The 27,112-nt window shown below is 46.5% G+C and overlaps 1 protein-coding gene across 2 annotated transcripts; it reads left to right on the forward strand.

Moving 5' to 3' along the window:
- Window positions 1-25,388, forward strand: LOC140258138 (rho GTPase-activating protein 7-like). 2 transcript variants are annotated; one of them, XM_072348163.1, is made up of 12 exons: window positions 1-65; window positions 152-568; window positions 17,989-18,060; window positions 18,577-18,658; window positions 19,216-19,279; window positions 19,828-21,140; window positions 21,794-21,964; window positions 22,328-22,484; window positions 22,695-22,893; window positions 23,329-23,548; window positions 24,836-24,950; window positions 25,259-25,388. In XM_072348163.1, the coding sequence occupies exons 2-12, from the start codon at window positions 562-564 to the stop codon at window positions 25,274-25,276; spliced, it is 2,418 nt and encodes an 805-aa protein (XP_072204264.1). In that variant the 5' UTR covers window positions 1-65; window positions 152-561; the 3' UTR covers window positions 25,277-25,388. The 2 variants fall into 2 exon arrangements, with proteins under 2 accessions (XP_072204264.1, XP_072204263.1); XM_072348162.1 differs by having other exon boundaries at window positions 63-568.
- The last annotated feature ends 1,724 nt before the right edge of the window (window positions 25,389-27,112 follow it).

A 27,112-nucleotide genomic window follows, 5' to 3' on the forward strand; every position in this document is an offset into this window, starting at 1 on the left:
TTGTAATCCTTGCTGTGCGAAGCAGCAGAAGCATTACGTTTAGCTTATTTCTCTGTATTGCCACGGTAAGGATACAGCCGCGTATTGGGGTGATGCTGCGTGCCGATCTCATTCAGCTGGGTCACTCTCCAGTTAAACAGGGATTTCTCAGTGTTGCAGCTCCAGCGTTTCGAGCACCTCTAGCCGTCGTGCCTCTGTCCTGCAGCTGATCTCAACGATACGTTCGTTGTATTTGTTTCCTGACGGCACAGGACCGCGCGTTTGGCGCTGCCACCCTCAGTCCCCGTTGTTAACGTGGCAGCAGCCAAAGGGGCTGCAAAAGACCGCCGAGGAAAGGAGCATCGCGGCGAAGCCTGCGGGGTGCACGCAGCTGCAGGGCCGTGACACAGCTGCGCTCGTGCCGTTCCCAGCCGGGATTCTCCACCCCGCGCTGGGTGGGATCTCCCCGCTCCCCTTAAAGCGCAGCGGGCGGCCGGGCTCAGCTGCCCCACGCGGAGCTGGTTCGTTCGGAGGGACAGACGTTGCCGTGCGGGACGTGATACAGCTCTCGTCGCTCGTTCCATGGCAGGTAGGAGCAGGCTTTACTTTTTTCCTTACTTATTTTACTGTTTCGGTCAGCGGGGCGCGTTTGGGGGCTGCTGCCATCTCTTGGTTTGCGCCGGCGCACGTTTAGATAGAAAATGGAACACTTTGCAGTGCCAGGAATGTGGGGATGGGGGGGGGGGGAACGCCAATAAAAGCCCCGCAGAACCAACAAGTACAAGAAAACCTGTTGTTAGGAACTGCGAACCGAGCATCCGAGGCACAGCGGGCGCCTCGTGCGGGGTGGCCGTGCTGGGCACGCGTCGCCTCTGGGGGGCAGCAGCCGCCCGCCGGGATGCGGGACTCGGCGGGACTCGGCGCTTCCCGGCCGGGTTTCGAGAGCCGTTGGCCGGGGCCGCTGGGCGATATGAAAGCGCATTCCGTGCCTCTCCGTAGAGTAAATGGAGCTGCGTTTGCAGCCTTCTGTGTGCTGAGGCTCTTTGGCCAAGTTTGGAGTCCTTTCGCTCCTCGTCGCCTCGCGTCACTCGGGAGCGGGGAGGTGTTGGGGCCGGGCGGCTCGCGGTTGCTTTAAGGGTGTGCGTCGCTTTAGGGGGAAATGGCTGGTTTTTGGGAATGAGCGCGTTGATGGTGAGATCGTGAGAGCGGCCGCGGTGTAGGTGTGTGCTGGGAGGGGTCAGCGCAGGAATGCTTTGTGTTGGAGTGCTGCCCCGGCGCAGGAGGGCGGCTTGTGTGGGGATGGAATGCAGCCAGGATTCTCTTGAACGTGACCTTCCCCGATTTACACGTGGTGTTTGGGAGCTGCTCCTCTCCTCAGTGAGCAGCCCGCAGCCCGGCCGTGCCCGATGGGGCCTTTCCCTTTGCTAGGCAAAGCCCACTGATTTAATTTCTGCATCGTTTTTCAAGCTAACACCGAATATGTCACTGGTGGCGATGCATGAAATTGAACAGCCTCCAGAAGGGACGAAGTGCAAAAGGAGCTGCTGCAGAGGCTGACGGGGCGGGGGTGATGCAGGCCTGGTGCTGCTGATGGCTGTGGGCTGGGGATGCTGCATGCAGCAAATGGCAGAGCTTCAGAACGCCTCGCTGCTGTGATTCTGGGTGTGCTGCTGTTGTCTGAGCTGAACAGCTGGTTGTTTTGACAGCAGAGGAGTACTAACTTTGTATGCTGTTTTGTTGAATACTGTGTTGAATAGTAGTGGAAAATATGCTTTGTTGGGGCTGGCCTGGCTTGTGATGGGGTGTGAAGTCTTCTCCTAAACTTCATGAAGTTGTATTAAAAGTGGGTGTATAGCTGGAAGACCATAGAGTACATAGATTATCCAGTGTGATGGGTTTGTTGAAGGAGTAAGTGAATTACAGTGTGAAAGTACAAGGGCTGCTGCCTGCCTCACACCAACCGTGCTTCCTCTCCCCCATGTCCAGCATGCAGGGCTCTTTCCATGCTGTTTCTGCTTGTGTGTTGCTTCGTGATGAAAGTGCTCTCACAGAGTGTAAGGGTTTTTCAAAAGGACCTGGAACTTAATAAAAACATTCCTAAAAATCCTGTGGAGTTCAAAATTTAAGAAGGAAAGCTTGTTTTGAACTGCAGTGCCCTTCAGTGTGTAGCAGACTTGTTATTGCTGTCATTGTCCTGTTGGTGTTGCAGGCTCAGTGTGTTCAGGGCTTTAGCTAAACACACTAATTACTGAAGCTAAAGAGCTGCTTGAAGCAGCTTAAAGGAGAAACTGCAGAGATCTGCCTTGAGTTGCTTCCAATCTGGTCAGACATTAAATGAACAACTTGGATAAATCTAAATGACAGCTTGTGACCGCTGTGTCAGGCACTGTGCTGCAATGCATGGAGGGCATTGCTTCCCCTGAAGCAGACCAGCAGACAGGGGACAGCTGCAATCTACTCACCTCTATTAATTTTCACACCACGAGTCTTTCTGAGCAGTAACATGTTATCATTTTGCTTTTCTGGCGTTGCCTGGTTTTGGCCTGGGTAGGGTGGCATTTTCCAGCAGGTTTGCTTATTTGGGATGGTTCTGGCACTTGGAAGGGGAAGTCTTGGCCGGGGGGGGGGGGGGGGGGCATAGAATCATGCAATTGGCAAACCTAATTTTCTGCATTTATCACTGATCTTAAATTCTGCAGTGTGATTAAACTGCTGCACGGCCCTCACACTAACACTTTGTGTACATATAGCACATATGAAATGTAATTTATAGACACATTAGGGCTCCTTAAGGAAAGTGCAGATAACCAGCTTGGTGCTCTGCAGGGAAAGCATGTGAGCACAGAAGACTACAGGTCCTTTCCTTTTGCTCATGTACTTTTCACTCTTGCACTGTGTCAGCATTTGATTTACCCCAGCAGAAGAACTGAATCCAGAACCTAGTAAGCAGAATGAACAAAGCAGATCCCTCCTGGCACCTCACATGCTCACACAGCTCCCTGTGACTTGGTTGGTCAAAATCTCAAAAGGGTTTTTTGCTGTGTAAGAAGTGTATGGGAGAGGAGCTGCCTAATATCTACTAGAAATAAGTATTTGGCCCACTGTCAGACCACGTGGGCATTCTTCCATAGCTCACAGTGGCTGTGGGGTGGTTCCTCCCTGACTTGGTGACCAAACCAGCACCATCCCAGAGAAGCAGGCCTGCTGGATGATGCCACCCTCCCCTGCACACAGGCAATTGCCAGGTAAGGGATCCACCCCTCAGCATGTCCTGGAATCACTGTGGGAGTTGGCACTCGAGCAATGTTCTGGTGCCAGGAGAAAGCGAGCACACGATGTTCAGGGAGAAGAGGTCAGATCTCTTCCTGTTTAGATGTTTTTCCAAAAATGCCTGAGCATCTGAGTGGAAAAATGACTGAGAGAACCATTCAAATTAGGAGACAGGAAATACTTAAAAACCATAGATGCAGTCTTGGCAGCTGAAATGGGAAGCAAGATGTCAGGTAGGGATGGTGAGTGCACTGCTGGGCTGGCAGCTCATGGGTCTGGTTCTCATGCTGCATGCAGGGATGGCTTGCTCAGCAGCCGCTGCTGTCAGCCCTGTGCATGGTCTGAGCCATGGGTGTCTCCTATCAAAGCAGTGATGTTCAGTGAGTGGTGGTCTTCAAGTTCAGAATTTCAGTATTTCCATTAGTGGACAGTGAAAACAGTGCCATTAAAACTAGTTTTACAGATTATAAGTTAGTAGCAGACTTTCCAGTGCCAGGTTACCAGTGTGATGAAATAAGCTGTTCAGGCTGAACATCAGCTCTGCTCTTGACTCTTTTTCCCTTTCAGCAAATAAATGAGCCTCCTTATGCCCTTTTCTAGCCATATGTTAAGTTGGTGTAATGTTTTTTCTAAGCTTCTTCAATTACTCCTGCATCTGGTTGCATGCATTGTGCCCTGTGGGCTGTGCTTCAGGTTTGCCCATTGAAGTGCTGTGTGACCATGAGTGCCACATAAAATAAACCCTTACTGTTGAAAGGAGTTGTGCTCAGTTATGCTCATGTTCCTGCTATCCAGATTCCTGCTTTATACTCAACAGTGCAGACTTTCCAGGCAGTCTGCTTGCTTTTTATTGCGAAGTTTGAGGACAGAATCCAGCACAAAAGAGATTTGGGAGCCTTAGTTCCATTATATTCACCTCAAGCAAGTTTCCATGGAGCTTAGAGAGTGAAACAAATTTAGATACTTCTGAAAATGTCACCCTAGTTTTATTTCCAGGGCCCAGACACCCGAATTTCTAGCTAAATGCCCAATGCTGCTCCAACCTGACTGCTGCTACACATTAAGTATGCAAATATTTAATGTATGCTATTGTTGGAGGGGAAAAATGCCTGAAAGTGAAAACTGTTGTGTATCAAAATGTGTTCTTCAAGAATTAGCTGTTCTGTCTCTACTCTGAATTTAACGACAGCTTCCTCTGAGCTGCTGGGAAGCTGCTTTCCTGCAGTCCCCTCCATGTGCTGTGTGTGGGAAAGATGTGGCATTCAGTCAAGGAATGGTATCTGCTCAAAGGCAGGTCTCCTGAAGTGGACAAAGAAGAAGTGTGGGTAAAGCTTGTTGTGTCACTAGAATTGGCCCACTTTCTGAATATTTTAAGAACTTGCTGCTTAGTTTTGTGTTATTTGATATCCAGTACAGCTTAGAAAAGAATCCAGGATGGGTTTGGCCCTAGAACCATTTTGGGTACGTGCAAACGCAAATAAACCTTTCCTAAAAATGTTCTTTGCAACCCCACCCTCAAGGAATGGCCCTCTCTGAAACGATGCAAATCCGGACAGTGCTGTAAGTCAAGTGCTGAACTGTGGCTCTCTGCACTCAGCAGTTACTTTTGTATTACTGAGAGCTCCCTGGAACCAGGGGAGTGGGCTGCTGGGAAGCCACGTACTGTATGGGGTGAGCAGGAAGGCAGCATCTGGCCGTGTGTCCTTGTGACCCAGTGAAAAGCAGTGGGTGGGGGTTGAGAGGCTGGAGCACGGCCTCAGTGGCAACAGCAGCAGGGTTTCACCCCTGCCCAGCAATCCCATCTGTGGGCATACAGAATACAGAGGACCCATCTCTGAACCTGTGTTGTAAAGGATTCAGTTCAACATCTCTGCACAACAATTAATACAGCAGAACTGTGAGCAGACAGTCCGAATGCCTGCAGCAGGAGCGCTGCCGTGCAAGTTAGTTCCTGGAATTTGTAAAGCATTTTGTGCTCCTTGCTTGTAAAACAATGTAGAAATGTGTTGTCCTGTTTCTAAGAATATCTTCTTTACAACGTGCCCTCAAACCACTGGAGTAGTCATCTGACTTCAGCAAAGACAAGGCTGGGGAGATGGAATTGAATGGTTCCAAAAAGGGAAGCTATCAGACCTCAGCTGTGGTCTGATTATTTTTTATTTGCTTCCTTTTCATTGCTTTTTTTTTTTTTTTTTTTTTTCTATACAGAGACATAAATAATGTTAAATTCCAGATCACCCATGGGTCTGAAATCCAGCAGAAACAAGGACTCCTGCCAGCTTTTGCAAACATGAAAGAAAAATAGCTCATCCATAATAAATGCTCCTCCTGACCTATGTTATCCTTTTGCATTTGAGGTCAACTATCTCTGAGAGGATGGGGGGAAAAAAGAAGATAAAGGGTATGCAGAGAGTCAGCTGCAATAACAAGCCAAACCTCTGTGCGAAGGTCTTCCCATCAGGAGTTTGATTTTCAGACTGTTCACAGCTGCCAGTACATTTTTTTTCTTTGGCCTGAATAACATAAATAGTGGGGTATGTGGTGCTGGTGTAAATCTAGGTCAGAGCTTAAACCTTGACTTTTGAACGTACACACACTTTGGCCCTGGGATCTCAGTGGGGAGGCATGCGGTATAAAATTAATCACAGGTATAAATCTATGCAAGGCTTCTTCCCACTTCTGTGAATCTGACTGCAGATGACCTCAGAAGAGTGCCTTTGGAATTTAGTTTGTGCAATGCAGGCAGATTTTGGCTTTGTGCTTTCTGCTGTACCCATGATAGGGGTCGAGAGCGGCTGTTTGGTTACAAGCAGATCATTCTGAAATTCTTCCAGTTTTCTTTTCCTTAGTAATATGTTTCTCTGTCCTGACAGAGGAAATGCCTGCAGGTTTTGTAATCCATTTATTCTGCTGCTCATGCAGTTGGAAGAACTGAAGGGCATCTATCTTCACCTTTCTCCAAGGCTGTACCCTCATAGAACCACAAGGTTGGAAAGGACCTACAAGATCATCTTGTCCAATTGTCATTGGTCAAGATTCAAAGCAGGAACAGTGAATAATTCAGATGTGGTATGAGGATGCTAAAGTATTATCATACAGTGGCCAATTGGAAATGTTATTAATGATACATGAAGGTGCTGAAAAGCACTAGCTGGTTGAAGAGATGGCAGCCAAAATGAGACGCTGTTTTAAGGTCTGCCCCCATTTTCTGCACGTCTGATTCAAACTTTTCTTCACTGAATCACAGACTAATGGAGGTTAGAAGACACCTCTGTGTCCCCTGGCCCAGCCCCTCTGCCACCCAGAGCAGATGCCCAGGGCCACATCCAGGCAGCTTTTGAGGCTCTTCAAAGGAGAAGAGTCCAGAAGCTTTCTGGACAACTATGCCAGCTCTCTATTGTCTGCACAGCACAGAAGTGCTTCCTGATGGTCAGACAGAGCCTCCTCTGTTTTGGTTTTTGCCTGTTACCTTTTGTCTTGTCATTAAGCACCACTGAAAAGAGTCTGTCTCTCTCCTTTGCACTCTTCATTTTTCAGGTATTTGTATGTCTTGATGAGATGCCCTCAAGCCTTCCCTGGGCTGGACAGTCTCAGTTCCTTTATCTTTTCCTCACATGGGAAATGTTGCCATCCCTTAATTATCTTAGCAACCTTTTGCTGAAGTATTTCCAGTAGTTCCATGCCTTGTCCTGGGGAGAAATGAACTGGACATGGTTGTTCCATCATTGAAGCTTTACCAAGTTGGTCAAGTGTGACTTCTTGGTAACTCCAAGATTCCACATTCTGACTTGTGATGATTTTTTCCCATTGCTTATATGTCTGGAAACGGTTTCCAGGACTAGCTGGTTCATCACCTTCTCTCTCTAGTTTGCTGACTTTGGTTTCCTGCATCCTCCTGCCCATATGGGGCACTTCTCTCAGTCACAGTGGTCAGTCAGAGGTTGTTGAGTGGCTGCACTGACGACAGCCAGCTCTTCCTGAACCTGTGGGCTCATCCATCAGGGCCCATGGGTAGGGACTGCTCCTTGTGGCCCGTGTGTCTGCGCTCCTTCCTGCTGCTCCTTGGAGAGGGGTTTTGTTTTCTCTAAGGAGTATGCAGCCCTGTGATACTCACTGCTGTGTCGAGGAGAGGGGAGAAAAAAATAGCTGAATTCCTCTTGGTTCTTGAAATAAACTTGGAAAAACCTTTGAACTTCCTGTGCTTGTGGAATATGTTTACATACATGTTATTTTCATTACATTTCTCTTCCTGAGAGTGTGAGAAAGGTGGCAGTGTGGGTACAGGAAGAGGAGCTGGGGAGCGGTGTGAACATCCCTTCTGAAGAAATAAGGTGTGTGTCAGTGTGCAGCTGGGTTGTAAATGGCTTCAGGAGTGCAATTCAGCTTTGATGCATGTGATTGTATCATTAGAAAACAAATCCAAGGGGATTTGTTTATAATTAATTTCATTTTTGAAGTATTATCTACTGCAAATACATAGCTGATCCTACTGGCCTTTAAAGCTGCTCTTTTACTTTGAGATGATTCCAGACCTTAGAAAGTGCCACAAAGTTCATGTGTTCCAAATAATTATTGAAGGGTTAAGGAAAGCAATTACTTAATGTAATGCATTTTGTATAAAGTTCATGACTCAGTAGTATTGGCAGGAAAAACGTCACTTTCTGTACTGTGTTACCTCTGCTCACAGTTCCAGGACTTCGGTGCTTGTGCGCTGTTAGGTGGGCAGCAGCATCTGATTCTGCAGCAGCTGTTTTCTAAGGCTGCACCGTCACACTTCATGCTTGGCTATCTGTCTGTAGTCAGGATAGTCAGAAGAAACAAGGCTTCTCAGGAGGAAAAAGACAACACAAAAGGAATAACAAAGAGGAGGTTGGCTGCGTGTCTAAATTAAAGTGTGTGGCTTGATTTAAACTGCCTTAGCCGTCTGCTCTGAGGCTGTAATGCTAGGAGGTCTCATGGGTCTCATCACCAGGTGCTTGTAATAATGTCACTATTTTCAGGACTCTTAACACAAGCAGCATGGCAGGGGAGGAATTGCTAAGGGTAGCTGACTGAGGATAATGGATAGTAGGATGAAATTGAGAGGAAAAACTTAATTGGAATTAACTAGCTGAGAAAAGCCTCTTGATCTGTCAGTGAAATTGCCTCCCAAGAGCAATGGGATAGTCCCAACCACGTGGGCATTTAAAGCCAGTCTAATGTGCGTGATTCCCTGAGTTAACTGGAGTATCTCAATAATTGAAGCTGACACAAAGATTTATCTCCTTTGATTGACTCGCTTTCACGGAGGCTCATCTCTTTGTGGTAGGGCGAAGAGCTTTCAGGACAGCTGTTTGCACTTAAACTGCCGGAAGCTGACAATATGTATCCATTTCAGCTCTTGGAATACCTTCTTTGAGAAAACACTTAAATCACTAAAATAGACAGTGCTAATCAGTCTGCAGGAGAATGGAGCATCCTTACCTGGGGCTCTGTGCCATAAATCTTCCTGTGGCAACGCTCAGTTATCATACAGCACTAGAAAGCCATTTAGGTGCATTACTGCCAAATGCCTGATTCAACCTGAAAAATTGGGCTGATTTTGGCCAAGGCCATAAAAGGAAGAGGTATTTTGCCAATTGTATAGAAACAAAAGGTTGGTATTTCAGCAGAAAGTACCATTTGCAATAGCGATATTAATCATGCTGAGATGATGGAAGTGGTATCCCATGCTGATTTGTAACAAAGCCACTGTACTGCAGCAAATGGCCCAAAGGGGCGAGTTGTGCAAGGAGGTTTTGTGCTCAGCTGTGTGACCTTGGCCAGCAGCAACCTCTGCTCTCTCACTTTGCCCTCTCAGTCAGCACAGCTCTCCAGATCAATGCCTTCTCCAGATCAACGCCTTCTCCAGTACTTTGGTGCTTTTCACAGTGTGCTGGTTTGTGTGTGAGGCATATGAGAGGTTCCCAAATCCATCAAGTTGGATAAGGAAGAAAAAGCTATCGCTATTGAAGATGACATCAGCTTGGAATGTTTGCTGACTGCTGTGCTTCAGGTCACAGCTGGTGGTTGTCAATGTTTGCAAGGTTGTAGGATGACTGACTCAGCATGACTTCCCAGCTTAGAGGTACAGCCTCTCAGAAGTGTGCTGGCCTGTAAGCACACGTTCCCATGGTGAGATATGCCTCTTTTTTTTCCCCCTTGCACTATGAGGGAAATACTGTGATTTACTTTTAAAGAGTGAATGGTTTTCAAGGAACTTGCATTTCACTGGGACAGCCTGTTTCAAACTACTGTTTCTCCTGTAATGAGAAGATTGGGTTAAATATATCTGTGTGAGTCCAGGGATAAAAAGTCCAAAAAGTAAAGGGAAAACTGAGAAGAGCTGGTGGAAGAATGGAACAGACAGAAGTTATTTAAAGATACAAAATGGAGGGGGGGGGGGGGGGGGGGAAGTAGTTAAAAATACCCTGTGAGAATCTTAGGCTTTGGGTAGTATCTGTAAAGCTGGTTTTGCTCCCAGCCCACTGTTCCCAGACTGTTTTCTCTATGCTTGTTCTCTTTCAAAGAGTCCTTGAAGGATGCTGGCCTGAAGCTTCTCCCTTGTGTCACAATGCAGATAAATTGTTGCTTTGCATGTTGTGTGAGGGTGCAAGTAAATAAATATCTATTATTTGTTAAAGCCAGCTAGACTGCTCGGCTTTTGGTCATGTCAGCCCTGAATTTCATGTCTGAACTAGACACAGGGTACAGATGGATTTCCTTTGATATGTTCCTGAGTAACTCACCATTTAATTTAACTGAGCAGTTCCTTGTTCTCCTGTTCTGGAATGATGGATTGTGAAATACACTCCTTTAAATTAATCTGGGCACTTGACTTCCGTCAGCAGAGTGATCTTTCTCAGCGGTATGCTAAGTATGCTTTTAAAAGGTATGCTGAATATGAATGCTATGTGCTTGGTTGATGATTTAAGCATTTACACTTTCCAGGCTTCACAGAAATAACAAATATGGCTTAGCAGCATTTGTTATTACCTTTCCGAAGTGATCGTTCAAGTAACCTCAAAGGGACGTAAATGGATTTCTAAATATGATGATACAAGTGAGGGCAACTCTCCTCTCATCAGAAAGCCACCATTTGGAAATGTGGCTGAGCAAAGTTTGTAAGACATTTGATTGCAGGGCTTCCATAGGTCATCCAGAATGCTTTATATTGGAGCCATTAATGGTAAAATATTTAATGTGGGTGCCATCACTGCTTATGCTGGCTTGGGGCTGCAAGAGAGCAGTGCCCATTTTTTTCCCCCTTTTTATTGTTCCTTCTTGAAGATAAAGTGGGGTATTTCTGGAGAGGAGGAAAGGAGAAGTGTAGGAGTAGTGTCTATTTCCATACTGTCTCCTTTATGAGAACAAGAATTTGTAGTAAAGTTGAGTAAATAATATTGATGCAAACCAGCCCACCAGCTCCTACCAGCCCGGGTGCTCCCTTACTCTGATACCAGAGGCAAGGGCTGTCTGTGTCAAGCAAGGGGTTGCACAGCGTGCCCTGGGGCCAGCTGGAACCCAGCAGCTTTATCCACTCTCAAACATGGGAAAACATGACAAATGCTTCTGTTACTGAACTGTTCCAATTCTTACTCTGTATCAGCCTATGACATTTGCAATGTCACAAGTAACTTCTGCGTGTATTTGGTAATCAGAAGAAATGACACATGTATTGTATACGATTCTAACTTAACCAGCTTCATCTGTCTTGTTGCTTTAAAATAAACTGAAGAATTGAAACCCACTTCTTACTTTCTGTCAGCAGTCTCCCAGGACAACACATACTGTTGTGACCTGCCAACTCCATGTCTTGAAACAGCCTACACAGCCAACCCATCTAAGGAAAAATTATTTGGTTCAAGAACTGTGTTGTGCCTGGGCACAAATAAGACCATAACCTCCTGTCGTGATTAGGCTGGCACTGAGCTTTAGTTCAGTCTTAAGGAAGGACTGAATAGTACTGAAATCTGAAGGCAGCAAAGGCAAAACATGATGTTTTGATCTGAAATGCTTTTGTTAATGGGTTTCAGTTGTTTGGCCATTTTAGTCTCAGTATTTCTTCTCTGAGCATCATCCTCAAATCCAGAATGTGAAATGATGTTCTTTTGAATTGGGAAAGTCTATAAGGACAAAGTAGTTTAATAACCAAAATGAAAGGCTTTGAAGTCTTCAAGCCTTACAGGCTCCTGTTGATTTGCGGTGGAGTCTGGACAGTGAATGCATTTTGATACCTATCAGATGGTAGTGGCACCTTGTGATCAACTGAAGGTGTTAGGGAGGATGCAGCCATGTATGTTTAATGTACTTAAATGAGACTTAAAATCCAAAGGGGCTTTTGTCTTGTCTCCACGATGCTGTGAGAGACAGCACCAAGGCTCAGGTGGTCGCCAGACTTATGCCTGGATCTGACAATGCTTTGTCAGCCAGAACAGGTGCTACTAGCCCTGCCAGGAGAGGAGCTGGGAAAGGACCTTGCCAGCCATCCCAGAACCGAAGCTGACTGGTGGTGGCTTCAGTACTGGCTTTGGGTTCTTTGCTATCTCCTAAAATGAAAATCACAACTAAACCATGATGAAGGTTCGGTGCCTCAGGCAGTTGCTCTTTAAGCATTTAGCTTGTCTCACATGAGATTTGCTGCCTGGAGCTCTAAGAGCTTGGATGTTTGCCGAGGGCTTTAAGCTGATGTGAGCTGCAGTGGCTTCAGTGCTGCGCCCACTTTGGGCCAACCCAGCTCGAGGAGTCTTGACATTTCTGGATGTCTTCTAACCATGTAATGCTGATAGAAATGTTGTTTAAAAACTTGTGGGTTATTTAAACACAGTGCGTCAAATAAGCAGCCTTGTGACGCCCTACAGCTGGGGGAGACGAGTGCTTTGGGGAAGGAAGAGGTCAGCACGAGTTATGTGCAGAGCTTAAACCCTGACAAGGGACACGTTGGATCCACAGAACAGAGAGCAAAGCCCATGGAGTGCTGGGAGTGCAGTGCTAAGATGTTAGATGTTTAAAATGTTTGAAAAGCTGCTGTGGACTGTGTGCTCTTATTTGAGTAAGCGTTTAGTTTGGCATGAAGAGATTAAAATTGGCTACAAGGCATGGCTGAGATACATCAGTGCATTACAGAGCCTACTGTCACATTTGAATGTAGCTTTATTTGGCTTTTACACTGATTTGAAGCCACCTTCTGACCTATTGTAGGAACCAGGTGTGTGGTCAGGGCAGCAGTGGCATTGTAGCAATGCTTTTCCACTTCTGCCTAATTGCTCCAAAGAAAGTTATCTTAAAGCAATGTGAATATTGATCTATTTCTTGACTCTTGTTGCAATCCATATTATGGTTCCAACTGGAGACCCTCTGTTAATGATGAGCTTGATCCAGGAAAATAGTAAATAACATGAATTATATAATAAAATCAGTTCCTGGTCTGTAATGACAGATCTGACTGGGATTAACCAGTACTCTTTTTTTCTTTCTTTCTTGTTGATGCATTCTTGGAATAGATTGGCAAACAAACATCAAATACCATTGGAAAGAGTTTCAGCCTATGGGGGGAATGCGAGCTGATCAGTCACTCATGAACAAACATCAGCTGTTCATAAAGACCAGTGAATTTCCTATCTGTAAGGAAGAGCTGCTGTCCCCAGGTTATTGATCTGAGCAAAACTGTGGCCTCACAAATCCTTGCAAATAACAAAGTAAGGACGTGAATGTGGCCAAGCCAAACTGCTGTAGAGAACTCAAGCAAGTATTTGCTCAACCTCTTGAGCCTGCTTTCTATCAGGGTTTCATCCGGGTTTTACTAGTTTAATAAGCAGTTTCATCAGTTACTTATAACCGAAGCTTCTCTACTCCAGTGCTTCCTATTCACCACTGCACCCAGCTCTCCTGTAGCAGGATTACAAGTTCCTTTGCAGCACGTTGCTCCCATTGGTGGCAAAACCCCAGTAGTGGTAATAACACTGCACCATCAATTCCAAAACACCGATATTCGGGTGTCTTGTTTGGTATTTACTTACATGGAAATCAGATGATGTCACAGACAGTGACTCTTCAGCCTTTGTCTGTGGGGAAAATACTTTTTCAATCAATGGATTTTCTTTGTTTGGAAGCTTTTGGTTTTGTTAGATTTATTAATTCTGAGTACTTACTACATTAAATCATCACATTTGTTAATTTTCTTCTGTGGATCTGACAGTTCTTTCCCATTACCTCAGATATCCTTCTGTCTCTTTTAACTGTTGTTTTAATGTAGTACCTGTGTGTTCTGCACTGTATTATGTATTTCTTTGCTATCAGTTGAACCCAAATAATGCAGCTTTTCTCTGACCACCTGAAAAAGACAAATTCTGAGCGCCTTTTATTAGGAAAGCAAAAGTGAAACTGCCTCTTTCTCTGTATCTGTGCTCTCAAAATGGAAACACTCAATTTTGAGGTGAAAGTTCATTTCAGAGAAAGAGATGACTGAAACACTCAGCCTCTCAGACTCAGGACACCTAACCCATCAGATGAATGTAAGCGCAATAATATCAGTACGTTTTCGTCTTCATCGAGGTGTTCTGTGCAGCTAGGTGCTACCCAGTGGAAGAAAGGATTTCTCAACTTTTAGGTATACCAATTGTTTTCACCCACTCATTTTTAAGGGAAGGAGTTCAGGATGCGTGCCATTTTCCAACCCTCTTGCTGTGTTTTTGCTTTCCTAATGCTGGCATTGAGGTGGGATCTACAGCCAGTTTGGAGTCTATCGCTTCTTGCATAGCTGTTTTGTTACATTCTCTATTGTGGTGTTCCACATCTTGGCCAGAGTCAAAGCTGGCTGTGTAAGAGCATCTGGAGATGGCAGTCTTCATGCCAAAAACTGCAGACTAAGGCAGTTCTGTACCCTTCTGAAGAAACTTTTTAGTTTCTTTATGGCTCCTGTTGTTGAGATACGCAGACATCCTTCCCTCTGGGAAGTAAGAGAAAGCATCCAGGATCTTTGTGCTGCAAAGACAAACCTGGTCTCTTAATATTCCCTGTGTTAAAGAAGTCTACAAAAAGCACCGTTTAATTTGCTAAGGTTGGTCTCTCTTGAAATGAGGTCATTCCTTTAAACGTATGCTGTTGTGTCTATGTATCCACACAGGAAAACATAACCTTCTGTTTACTGGTGCTGCTCTTGTGTAGAGGTGGTGACTGTGGCACCAGGCTCCAAATCCTTATGCACTTATTGCCCTGTGTTACTGTTGTTTTGCACACGTGTCAGGGCCTGCTCTGGGCTGCACACTCTCATCTCCTTGGCAGTGGAAAATGCTATCTTGACAAAATGGCTCTGATTTTCTTTTCCCACAAGCGCTGAATAGTCAAGAGAACCTTGAAGGCTTGAGTGTCTCCAAGATTTTTTGCCCATGCACAGCTATTTATTTTAATGGCACAGAAAGAAAATAGATGGAAATTATTTTGTTTCAGCAGCTCAGAAACAAAATGTGGGATGTCTTGTCCAGCTTCCAATTCCTCATCCCATTTTAGGGCATTTCTTATTGCAAAAGATGGCTCCATTTCCACAAGCACTTCTACTTACGGTCATTCCTGCTTTTGTTGTCATACAGCATTTATATATTTGTTACCATCAAGAAAGATGGTAACAAATTTATTTATTTATTTATTTTTTATTTTTTCCCCCTATATAGATATATATTATTTGAATGTTTCAGAGTGCAAGAGCCTTAACACTGCATATTGTCCTACAGAGATTTAGAGATGTTGGAGTGGTTCTTAGAGTCTGAATCATCTTTTGCTAACTGTAGATTACTGCAGCATTCTACCTTGTGTCTGCCCTACCTAACTGTAATGCCTAGCAGTCCAGGAGCTATTGAATTAGTAGTGATTTGAAGTTAACTTTTGGGGAGTAATGTTAAATGTTCTAGTTCTTCTGAGACCAGCCTACCCAGTGCACTTTGTTTCACTATCCTTGTGCAAAGGCTGTTCAGGTTGGAAAGGCTGGTCGTGCCCTTCTACTAGAAGTTCATCGTTTTGTAAGTCTCATAGCTTAAAAATCAGCTCAGATATTTTTATTTTAGTTTGCTGCAAAAGAACTGAGCATCTACATGTAGAGTGGTGGTTTGGGTCATTATTTTTTTCCTGCTATATTAGACTTGTACAACTATCACTGAAAGGAGAAAGTAACATCACAGTAGCAATGTACTGCAACAAGAGCAGAGAAATCTGAGTAGTCAGGCAAATCCCAAAGTATTGTAACAGTATTGGAGCACAGATTTTTTTCCTGACCATGAACTCTTTTTTTTTTGTATAGACTAAGTCAAAAAGACATTGGCAAAATGTTGCAATGTTAGCCAGCAATTCAGATAGCGGTGCAGTGTGGGTTTACCTACAGGTATTCCTTCTAAATGAATACACATAGTTGCAATGAGAAAGCCTGTGCAGACAGATGTGTGTGCCCGTATCTACCTAGCCTGTGGTACACACAGGGCAACAGGGAGTTGTACGGTGTTTTTCAGTCAGATGGTAATGAGCAGGTTGGTTGGGCTGTACTGAATGACCCGGGGTTTGCAGCCCCCATCTTTAGGGTGCATTGACCACACAAAGGCAGTGCATTGACCCAGTCTCCACAGCTGCAGGCTGGCTCAGCGTACCTCGGAGGGGCTGATGAGCCTGCTTTCTTTTAAAATAATGAAATTGCTTACAGATGAGTTCTCTCGAGTACATGATTTGTGACCTGTAGGTTGAACTTGTCACTTGTGCAGTAGTATTATTGGCATTTTGTAGTACTAAGAAAAACCTAATGCTATGCCATGACACAGCACAGGCAAGATGCTCGTTTCACACTATTTACTTCTGTAATGCAGGTTTATTGATGTTGGCTGCACTGGAAGCAAGCAATTACCCAAGCTGTTCCCTCCTAAGTATTTTACGTGGCATATATCTCAGTCCCTGTAAAACACCAGCCATGCAGAGTGCTGCACTTGCTGCAGGAACAAAGCATGGAGAAGCTCTGGGTCTGGGACTGCAGAGAGTTTTATCTCCGATCTGCTTGGAGAATACTGCTCAAGTGTGGTTTTAGAAACTGAAAGAGTTGTACTCCCATTTCCCCTAAAGTCAGTGTGAGTTAGACACCTAATTCCATTGAGTCCTTTGAAATTCACGTGGAGCAAACAGTACTTCCTCTAACTTAGGTAGAAGCAATTAGAAGACTGGCTAATGCTGCCAAGCTAGTTAATGTGATCTGCAAAGAAAATGCCTTTAGACTTGTCTGGGTCCCAGTAACTGACAAGGGAGGCTAATGACAAGGATCCAAATAAAGATCTTAATGGTGGCTTGGGAGTCTCAGTAATCAGCTTGGGAAGCTAATGCCAAGGAGCTGGATAAAGATGCAATTAAGCTCACTGCAAGGTCTGGGGATAGATTGCACTTCTCAGCTGCGCTAACTGAGGAGTTGGCTGTGATTCCAAAACAACAGCATGACAGTAAAGTAGGAAATAAAGGCCAGATATCTCACTGTTTTCATTTTCCAGATGTACGTATTTATTGTCTGTATGGAGCCTAAACTACCCTGGCAAAATTCCAAGCAAGGATGCTTTCACTTGTATTAATAAAATGCAATTAGTCTTTGCTGTGTTACACTGTATGGAGGACTGCTGTCTGTTGGGGTGCAGCAAGCAGAGCTGAGCATGAGCTGGGCTATACTTCCATGGACTGACCCAGGTGCAAACCTTGGATTGCTGTGCTGGTGTACTGGTCCTTCTCCTGGTTCCTGTCAGCAGGTTTGTTCTCTGTTGTAGTTTTCTCTGTGAATATAAGCTTGTGTTTTGTCAGTCCCCTGCCTTGGTATTCTGCAAGTGTTGCATTTTTGGTAAAGATTGTGATAAATTACAGTGTTGGGTATAATAATAAACATTAGTGTAGTATATATAGGCCACTGAGGAATATATCAGATTTAGTTCTGCCTTTTAAATGTGGTTTTATAACATTCCTGTGAAAGGAATCTTTGCCTTTTGGTCCGTGTCTGTTCTAACAAGTGCTGTAGTACATGTGGATGTAAAAAGCGTGCAGCATGGGATTCCTCTCCTTCAGCAGACCCAGGAGCTGCCAGTCTGTGCTGAGTTAGAGCCTTCTGGCACGCACTCGTGTAAACATGTTTATGTTATTGAGGCATCTGTTGAGTGTTCTGTGAAGTTACATTCTGCTCCTGTGGGAATGGCAAAGCATTGGCCATCGGGTTCTATGGATTGTCAGAAAGTGAGCAGTTAATTCTTGACATCTGCTATGCTGAAGTGGCTGCCAAGTCGAGTGGGTAGTTGGCAAGGAAATAAATATTGATGGGCCCTAGCAACAGGTACTCCTGAGAACCCCTGTTCTGGGAATGCTTAGGCAGAGTCCACATTATTAATGTTGTGATGGGATTTAAGGCCTATTTATAGGGTTTGTCTGTGTCTTATCAGCTCAGAGTGTACAAATGGTCTTTGTATGAGGGCCGTGGTGTATGACAGCTCAAGTACGTGCTTATAACTGAACTGATCTCTCGTGTTTGATGTCTATCCTATGTCAGAACCACTACTACAGAGGTATGTGCATGTAAATGCACTGGATGCAGTAAGTTCTTTCTCTTAGTAGTATACTGACAATAAATTCATATGCAAGGTCTTATGGGAATCCTCTGGATGAAACTAACTTGCATGTTGTGTAAAAGCATTACCAGTGAGCAATGTTGTGTTCTCATTGCAGAACTTGAAGCCAGAGAAGCCTGTGCCTGGCTGCGGGCTGCCGGCTTTCCCCAGTATGCCCAGCTGTTTGAAGGTATGATTCCAAAGAGCAGCTGATACTGAGCTCAAGTAGAATTACTGATATGAATAATCTTTCAGAACCTGGCACTTCTGATGGGAGCCTTCCAAGTTCTGCAGTATCTTCATGCAAACCCATAGAAAGCATGCAGCATGGTGTGTGTTCTTGCAGGAGTGACACCTTCACCAGGCTGGTGTGGCCTCAGGATGATTCTGCAAAGGACCAGAGCTTGTCTGGCTGTGGTTAGAGTGTGACTCAGTCAAATTTCTGCTTAATTTCTGCTTATAATTTACTTGGTCTCTTCTTTGTACCTTTATTTCTTGTCTGACACACAGACTGCAACACAAACCCATCCAAATCTCTGCAGCCTGTGGTCCTGAGCGAGATTGTTTTAATGGAAAGCTCGAAGAAGGATGTTGGAAAAACTATCAAAATAGATTTTGATGTATTTGGCCTATGCTAAACCTGTAGCAAAATTCCCTGTCTTTGACAGCGTAATTCAGATTTCAGCTCCAACTTCTTTGTTTGCAGATATGCAGTTTCCTATTGATCTAAGGACTGTGAGGAAAGACCATGAATTTTTAGATGGAGATGCGATGGAATCGCTGTTCAGGTAAATGTTACTCGTGGATCGTCTTTAACACCTGCAGGTTCCACAAGGTGTTTGTCACTCAGCTGTTCCTGGCTTGGTTTGAGTCAGACCAGAATATGACAAAGTCACTAATGCTGTGACTGTGTTGGGGCATAATTGACTCTGCAGGCTTTAATTAAAATGCTGGATAACTCCTTCCAAAGGTTTTGCTTCACAGCCTCATTTGTTTTGTGTTCCTTCAAGAAGTCAGCTCAGTGTTCTTTCATTTTCGAAGCCTTGAATCAGTTTTTCACGGTCAGTCCTTAAAGCTCATTTTAAGTCTTTTGAATACAAGTGCAGCTGATTAAGTTCAGTCTTCTTTCATTTTAAGATGGCAGAACTGGAGCTGTGAATGTCACGGGGTTGTTAGTGGGCACTGGTTGGGCTGAAACATGTGGAGAACACCTGGCTGTGCTCCAGTCTTTGGCACCAAAGTAACGCTGACTCAGTTTATTAGTTTGCTACTAGTTTGGAGCATGTTTGTTTTTGACAAAAAAAATAGCTTAAATTCAACACTTGCACTCTGTCTTCTACCCTAGACGGCTGAACACATTGAATAAGTGTGCACTGATGGAAGTGGAAATAAATCGTCAAAGCAAACAGGTATGTTTGTGAAATACAGTGAATTTTCTCAGTAAAACTGTGATTAAAATAATTGTTTTGAAGGTGAATGAAGGTTTGCTTGTTGCCAGGCACTCGCTGTGTGTGGGTAGCACAGCAGACACAGCACCTGGGGTGGATGCTCAATGTGGCTGAGGGTCTCCAAGAAGGAAATGAGCCACAGTCCCACAGCCAAGTGGATCTCTACCCGAAAGTTTTGGTCACTGAAGAATGACAAAGTGTTTGATTCGTTGTCTTTGGATAAAAATAATCTGGCCAAATGCTCTGGATTTGCTGCAAAACTGATTTTTTTATCCTGAGATCAAATCTGCCATCTCTTCCTGTGGTAAACTTAGTGGGCTTGTCAGCATGTTTGTCCCCATGTTTTTCAAGTGACAGAGCAGAGCTCAGGGTAGACCTTTGGTAAGTGAATGTTCACGTTTCCATATGTAGGTTTAGGAGGCAGGCAGTCTTGTTTCACTTACATTTTTGATAATGCAATGATTTCAAAACTGCCCATGAAATGTTTCTTTCTTTTTTTTCCTTCCAAGAGTGACGACTCTGATGATGATGATGAACCTTGTGCAATAAGTAATAAATGGGCGTATGAGCGGTGCAGCCAGAAGTGGTTTCGCCTTGAGAGCCTAGAAAGTTCCACAGAAGGTGCTTGTGCATCCCTCGCAGGCAGCCCAATACTGCAGAGCACTGGCAATGAAGACAGCGTCCTTTTGGACCATGGTGACAAACACGATGCATCATCAATTCACAGTGCTAGCAGCGGTGACAGTGATGCTGTTAGCTCCCCAAAGTCTTTTGAAGACATGGAAACCAGCCCGAGTTCCTGCATTAGAGCTGCTTCACTGGAATCTGCCTTTAGTTGTTCACCTCCCCCCAGTGAATGTATAAATACCACCAGTGAGAAGAAGCTTTGGGATAAGTCACCGTACAAAAAGAGGAAGAGCCTTCTAAAGAAAATGGAGAAGTTGCACTTAAGAAGCAACTTAAGGAGTGGTCAATCAAAGGCCAAACCCATCATAAGTGAACCTTTCCTTCTGGAAGGACTTAATGAGGAGAAGATGAAGATGCTTAACTGTGTAAATATCGCTGACCTCCCTGGCACCCAAAGAAAGAGCAATTCTCCTCCTAGCTGCAACAGTAAGTTTGAGAATGGCAGAACAGTGAGCACTGCCCGTCCTCTTAAAAAACCAGAAAGCTGCTGTGAAAGAAAGGGGAGGGGTGCAGAGAACTGGGAGTCTGGCAAGCTGCTGCTGTGGAGCGATGTATCTCAGGGAAACCTAAACAATGAAGTGAAGTTACAAATGAACCAGATGTTTCAAGTACCGCAAGGCCACAAACCCGGCACTTTCCCCAAAGCCCTTACAAATAGTCCCGTGTCTCCAGGAGATGACTCTCCTGTCAGCTGGAGAACTGGCTGCAGAAAGAGCCGGAGCAGAAGCCGGTCCAAGGACTCCAAAGCCCCCGGCAGCCCCATCTCAGGCACAGATAACAGGCTGAGTGTGTATGACAACATGCCTAACGTTGAACTCGATAAGCTGGAGGCAGCAGAAGTTGGAGATGATGATGTTTTTTCAGAACTGAACAGTGTGATAGAAGACGTCAAGGGTCTCAGAAAGCTGGTTGATCAGTGGACAGAGAAGTACTCAGACGATGGGTATTTGGACTTTGCCAGTGACTTGACGGCTTTGTATCCCTCCTCACCTAAAGAAATCTGTCTTGACACAGAGCACTCGGAAGTTAAGAGAGCAGCTGTGCTGTCTGCTGAGGGAGAGCACAGCTCTGAGCTGGGCAAGGAGCTCAGTTCTACAGAGCTGGCGTTCATGGCAGACCCTACAAAGACCAACAGGTCAGTCATCCTTGTGTTTCCCTATTAAAACACACTTCTCGAAGCTTTCCCTGTTGGTTCTCTCCACTGAAAATGGAATTGTTATTCCAGAACAAAGTATTCTTAAGGGAGTCTGTTCTGAGTGTTGGAATCTGCACCGGTGGTGCCAAGCAGTTCTGGGCTGTAGGCAGAACGAGATCTATGTACGTCTGCTCTGATCTCGTTGGAAGCAGGGCTGTCATGATCTCAGGTTGGGTAGTAGGAAAAAGTTATTCTCAGGAAGAGGGGTAATGCAGTGGCACAGCTGCTCAGGGTGAGGTCACCATCCTGGAGGTGTTTATGAGCTGTGGAGATGCGGCACTGAGTGACACGGTGGGCATTGTGGGGGTGGGCTGGTGCTTAGATTAGATGATCTTAGGGGTCTTTTCCAACCTTAATGATTTTATGACTCCATGTGTATCAGTACTCAGATATTTGGAGTCAGACTTACGGCTGGCTTGCTGTGCTTCTTACTGAAACCTTTGGTATGGCCGCAGAGAGAAGCACTTTGTTTGACAGCAGTTAATCACAAGCGAGTTGTGTTGAGTAGTGGGGGTTTCACAGAAGCAAGCAGAAAACTAAGAGAGACAATGGGAATAGTCCTTTGGAGTGACCAGCTCTTACTTATCCTGTAGGCACAGGAAGCAACACGGGTCTGTGGAAGACAATGGGAACATGGATGGCTTTTCCACACAGGCAGACAGTCCATCAGCTGCCCAGCTGGCCCGGGCACAAAAGCTGGCGTTGCTGAAACTCACTGCTGTCATGGACAGATATTCCCCTTCCAGTAAGCAGGGCTGGAACTGGTAAGTTGTCTGTTGTTAAAGCAAAAGGTGTTGGAAAGGGAAGATGTGATGCAAGAAGGTGAATTTCCTTGTCTGACCAAGTTACTTTGTCCACAGTGAGTTCATCCTGTTAAATTAGTGCCACTTTGTGGTTATTTCGGTGGCTCCAGCATTTCATCTGATGTGGACAAAACTTCTGCTCCTCGCAGGTGGTCACAGTGTGTGACTGGTTTCAGAGCACTTTGTTGTTTCTCTCTCAATCTTCCCATGTTTGGGGCTGTGCCAGAGTTGCTTCACAGAGACTGCAGGACAGGAGGCGAGAGCGGGCTGGGCAGGGCTGTGCTGGAGAGCTGTTAAGTTTGATGTGCTGCTTTTTGTTTTCAGGACTATACCAAAGTTAAAAAAAATAAAAGCCTCTGACTACAAGGACAAAAATGTCTTTGGGGTCCCCTTGCTGCTGAACGTTCAGCGATCAAACCACCCGCTGCCTATCGGCATCCTGCAGGCACTGGACTATTTAAGAAGCCACTTTCTGGACCAGGTATGAACTGAGGACGTGCCACTAAGCAGAGAGACAGTGCTCTCAGTTGTGGTTTGCCTGGGGGGAATAGCCATCTGCTTCCATTGATACCGGAATATGTTGGTGTTAAGTCCTGCTACCAGAGGGTTTAAACCATCTAAAGGAAAGAACAATGATGTTGTGTTGAGGTTTGAGTTCTGGTGACTTCAACATTTTCTGTTCTACTTGTAGGTTGGCCTGTTCCGCAAATCTGGTGTTAGATCCAGGATCCTGTCCTTAAGGGAAATGAATGAAACCAGCCCGAACAGCGTGTGCTACGAAGGGCAGTCAGCCTTTGATGTGGCAGATATGGTGAAGCAGTATTTCCGAGACCTTCCTGAGCCCATATTTACCAGCAGGCTCTGTGAGTCGTTCCTCCACATCTACCAATGTAGGTAACAAAAGCCTTGAATATTTTATGCTCCTTTAGTATGTGGCTGTATGAAGCTGGACAGACTGGGACTGGTGCTGTGAGGTTTCCTCAGTGTCAGAGGGACAGATGAGTCAGGACCTGACTGAAAAGATGACTGCAGTGTGCAGAGATAAGCCTTTATTTGGGCTGCAATTAGAGCAAGTTGTGCCTAGTGTAAGTCCACTGGCATGCCATGCAAGAAGAACTATAAGTTGTGCACCAGTATCATGGAGGGTGTGTATTGACATGTGGTGGGCAAAAACCATACGTGCACTGTGATGGTGATAGCAGCCTTTGTGTTGTGAGCTGGAGTGACAGGGCAATGCATGAACCTAAGTTTTCAGTGCCCTGCTTGGCATGTCTGTGATGGATGCTGCTCTGCAATCATGTGTGATTTCTGTTTTCTGTTTCCAGATGTGCCAAAGGACCAGCAGCTGCAGGCTGTCCAGGCGGCCATTCTCCTTCTGCCAAAGGAGAACAGAGAAGCTTTGAAAATTCTCCTGTTCTTCCTACGAGACGTGGTTGCGTGTGTTGAGGAGAACCAGATGACCCCAACCAACATCGCTGTCTGTCTGGCCCCATCGCTGTTCCACCTCAACACCCTCAGACGGGACAGTTCCTCCTCCTCCACTCGGTATGTCATCCTACTGAGCATTGCTGCTTGCAGTTGCATTTTTCTTTGCTAGACCAGCGCTTTGTGTAGCTGTCCCAGGTCAGTGTCTGCTTCTAAGGGGAGGCAGTTGGCATTTGTCACAAATGTGGCTGCTGAGGCCCAGCAGGGGCTGCCCTCAGTGCAGGCTGATCATTGTGCCCTTCCTGTCCTGCTGCTGGTGAGTGAGTTAAGCAAGGCAGCACATCCCTGGGGCTCTGGGGTGCCCCTTTTCCTCCTGCCCAGCTGTGCCCCCTGCCTGTGTTACTGTGGGATGTGCAGGGACTGCAGACCCCTGGCAGCAGCTGCAGTCAGTCGTTCCACTGGGCGATAAGGGATTGTTTCTGCCAAACAGAGCCGGGGGCATCCTGCACATTTATCTCCATAAGTAGAAGTTATGCTATCTGGGTTGCATAACATCTGCTCCTATGTGCAGAGAGGAAGGTGCCCTTTGGCCAAAGCAGGCAAATGGAATCTCGGTGAGCATTCAGCCTTATCTGTGCTCCTGAGGCTGAGCTGTTTGCTCTGTGCCCCTGTGTGTGGACAGATGTATCTCAGGGCATGGAGGCTTTGAAGGCAGCACAGTGCCCAGCAGCACAGCCACTTGTCACCTCACAGCTGATTTTGAGGCTGGGGCTGTTCTCAGAGTGAGGCAGGAGCACAGGGCAGCTGCTCCTCCCAGCTGCAGGTGCCTGTGAGCACTTCATGGCTTCACTTCAGCATTCCTCTGAAATATCAGGATCAAAAGGAGAGTCAGAGCTTTCCCTTTGCTGTCACTGTGCAGAAGGGGGTTCCTTTGAACCCTCGGGGTTGCTGTAACCAGGCATTAATGCTGCAGAGCAGGGTTCAGACTTCAAAGTGCAGGGCTGGCAGGGCTGATGTTGAGGTGCGCTGCTGAGGACTTGATCTGCCAATGGATTTTGGAGCTGTTTGGCAGGAATGTACACAGATAAGTGTCGGGGGCCAGGATTAATTCTGTCAGACAATGATTGATTGAGTTTGTAATAAAGAGGGGACTGATTTTGAAATGTGTGCAATGTGGTCGTTGTAGATGTTGTAGGAGCACAGCAGCTGCAGGCTGCATACAGAGCAGTTGAGTTACAGTTATCTGTGGCCATGTGTGATGTGATCTGGGAAGTGCTGTGCCCTGTCCTTCAGGAGTAGATGTGTTCTATGCTGCCCCTGCCTTGGTAGCTGTCAGGGTCCCCCAGCAGGGGTGATGCAGCAATGCACCATATGGCAGCAGTGCCATGTTCCTTCCCCCATCCGCAGATCGAGCCAGAGGAAGTGCAGCCTGGGGAAGCCGGACCAGAGGGAGCTGAGTGAGAACCTGGCAGCCACGCAGGGCTTGGCGCACATGATAACGGAGTGCAGCAGGCTCTTCCAGGTATGGTGCTTGCTGTCACACTGAAAAAGCAGGAGCAGGGGTTTGCTGCCCTGGGCTTGGGGTCAGCTTGGTGTTTGTGTAGCTGAGGGCTGCCCCATTCACATTGGTGCCTGAGGGGCAGAGGGTTCCATAATGCTCTGTGGGGAGGTCTCAGTTAGGGCTGACCCTCCCATCTTGAGGGAGCTGGCAAGAGATGGGGCTTTGTGCTGGAACCTGGTTGTTGTGACAGCAATGTGCCTGTGTCTGGCCAGAGCCACTCACCCCTTCCCCCCACCCCTGTTAATTTGCATTTGGATCTTAACCCACAGACTGACTTCCCAGCTTGACCTCGGCCCTTCCTTGTTATTATGGACTTTGCTGGCACTCACTGGACTGGGGCTCACCCTGGCTGCTGTCACCGATACCAAGCCTGCCCTGTTTGCTGCTGCCCCACCTCCGTGGCTCACTCAGCAGTCCTTGCCATGGATGTGCCTGATGATCCACACTTGGGGGCTGACCCTGTCTTCCTCTCCTGTCTGCCAAGCTCTCAGGTACTGGGGGACGGGGTGGCTTGTCCTGCAGCCTTGTCACAACTGATTCCCAGCCCCCTTATCTCAGGGAGCTCTTGGTGCACCCCAGCATTCAGCTCCGGTCTTCTTTCTTGCACATGGCTTTGAGCAGCATGGAGCTGCTCATCCTTCCCCAAAGTGAGCCCTGCAGCCCACTGCCAGCCCTGTGCTCCCCATATCCTCCCTGATACATCTGTCTCCTGCTACTGCCCCCTGCTCAGCTGTTCATTTTCAGGGGGGTGTCCTGAACTCCTCCCGGTTCTCGGTGCCCCAGGCACTGCAGTGTGACCCGAGCTAACCTTGGGCCAGCAGCCATCCTGCACCTTCCTGCTATGACTAGTGCACTGTGAAGGGCCATGATGACATCCTCTGCCCTTCTGAGGGGCCTTTGTGCTGGGACTTGGGAACAGCTGAGCCAGGACTGTCCCCCTTCCTGATGGTGACCATGAGGAGTGGCCCCTGTGGAGCTCTACCTGGATATGGACCTGCTCATCCAGATCCACATCTTCATCATCAGACCACGCCTGACCCTGGCTGCTGGCTCTAGACTGGACCCTGCCTGGTTTGGACTTGCCATCAACAAACAGTTGCTGGAATTTGTGCTTAGCTGCCAAGCACTGCTCAGGTACTGTGGGATGGGTACAGCGCCCAGCTCAGCCTTCTGAGGTGAGACAGGGACAGCTAGAGGAGGTGAGCAGGGGTACAATACACCCGAGTGACACCCTCACATCATGGGCTGCCCTGCTGCTGCTCAGCAGGTGCTTCCTTCAGGCAATGGGAAAAATTGGGCCATCTATCTATTTGCTATGGGGTATTTACCTGTGTCCTGTTTGTATCCCTATATTGTGCTGCTATAGCTATATGTGGATGGATGGATGCAAACAGATGTACCAGCAAGCAGGTAAACCAAGTGAGACCCACTCTCACAATCCCTCCAGAGGATGGCACAGGGGAAATGCCTATCTCTGCTGCCAGCAGTGTTCAAACTCCTCCGAGTCCTCAAGCACCTTGCTGGCTGTGTATCTATGTTCAATCTCATGCACCTGAGCTTTCCCTTTGCTTTGGGTTTGTTGGAAGATGCTGTATGAAAGAGAAGCACGGAGTTCCCCTTTTGCCAGCTGTGAGGACTCTGAGTGGAACTGCCCTGGGTTTGTGCTGTGCACTCAGCACTGCAGTGTGGCTGCATGCATTCAACTTAATGTAGCAGCTGGGCTCTGATGGCAGGAAGCCACTGCTTGGCTGGATGTCAGTACAGGGCCCTTGCAAGGAACAGTGACAAGAATGTGGGGTGTCCTTGCAGGAGATCTCAGTGTACTCTGTTGTCCTGGTAAGTGTTGAGTTACAGCCCCCTGCTGTTGAAAGCTTTCTCAGAGTAATGTTTGACCTCTTCTGCAGCTACAAGCGTGCAGCCCTATCAGTTCATTTAACACCTTCCATGCAATAAGCACCAGAGCACCAGCCCTGTGCTGGGGTTGTGGGCTGCCAGAGATGACAAGAAACATCAGGTGCCCTGATCCCTGATGGGCTGGTAAATAAGGTAAGGATGGTGCTGGGCCTCAGCTAAGTCAGAATGACCGGCTTGAGTGTGGGGGACAGTTCTGTGTCTGGGGCAGT

The sequence above is a fragment of the Excalfactoria chinensis genome, chromosome 13 (assembly GCF_039878825.1).
Source record: "Excalfactoria chinensis isolate bCotChi1 chromosome 13, bCotChi1.hap2, whole genome shotgun sequence".
In the NCBI taxonomy this organism is placed as follows: domain Eukaryota; kingdom Metazoa; phylum Chordata; class Aves; order Galliformes; family Phasianidae; genus Excalfactoria; species Excalfactoria chinensis.

What these genes read in the sequence shown, in the direction of transcription:
- LOC140258138 (XM_072348163.1), top strand. An exon ending in AGTAAGCAGGGCTGGAACTG is followed by an intron (nt 21,965 to 22,327) that starts GTAAGTTGTCTG and finishes TTTTGTTTTCAG; the next exon opens with GACTATACCAAAGTTAAAAA. An exon ending in AGTTCCTCCTCCTCCACTCG is followed by an intron (nt 23,549 to 24,835) that starts GTATGTCATCCT and finishes CCCCATCCGCAG; the next exon opens with ATCGAGCCAGAGGAAGTGCA.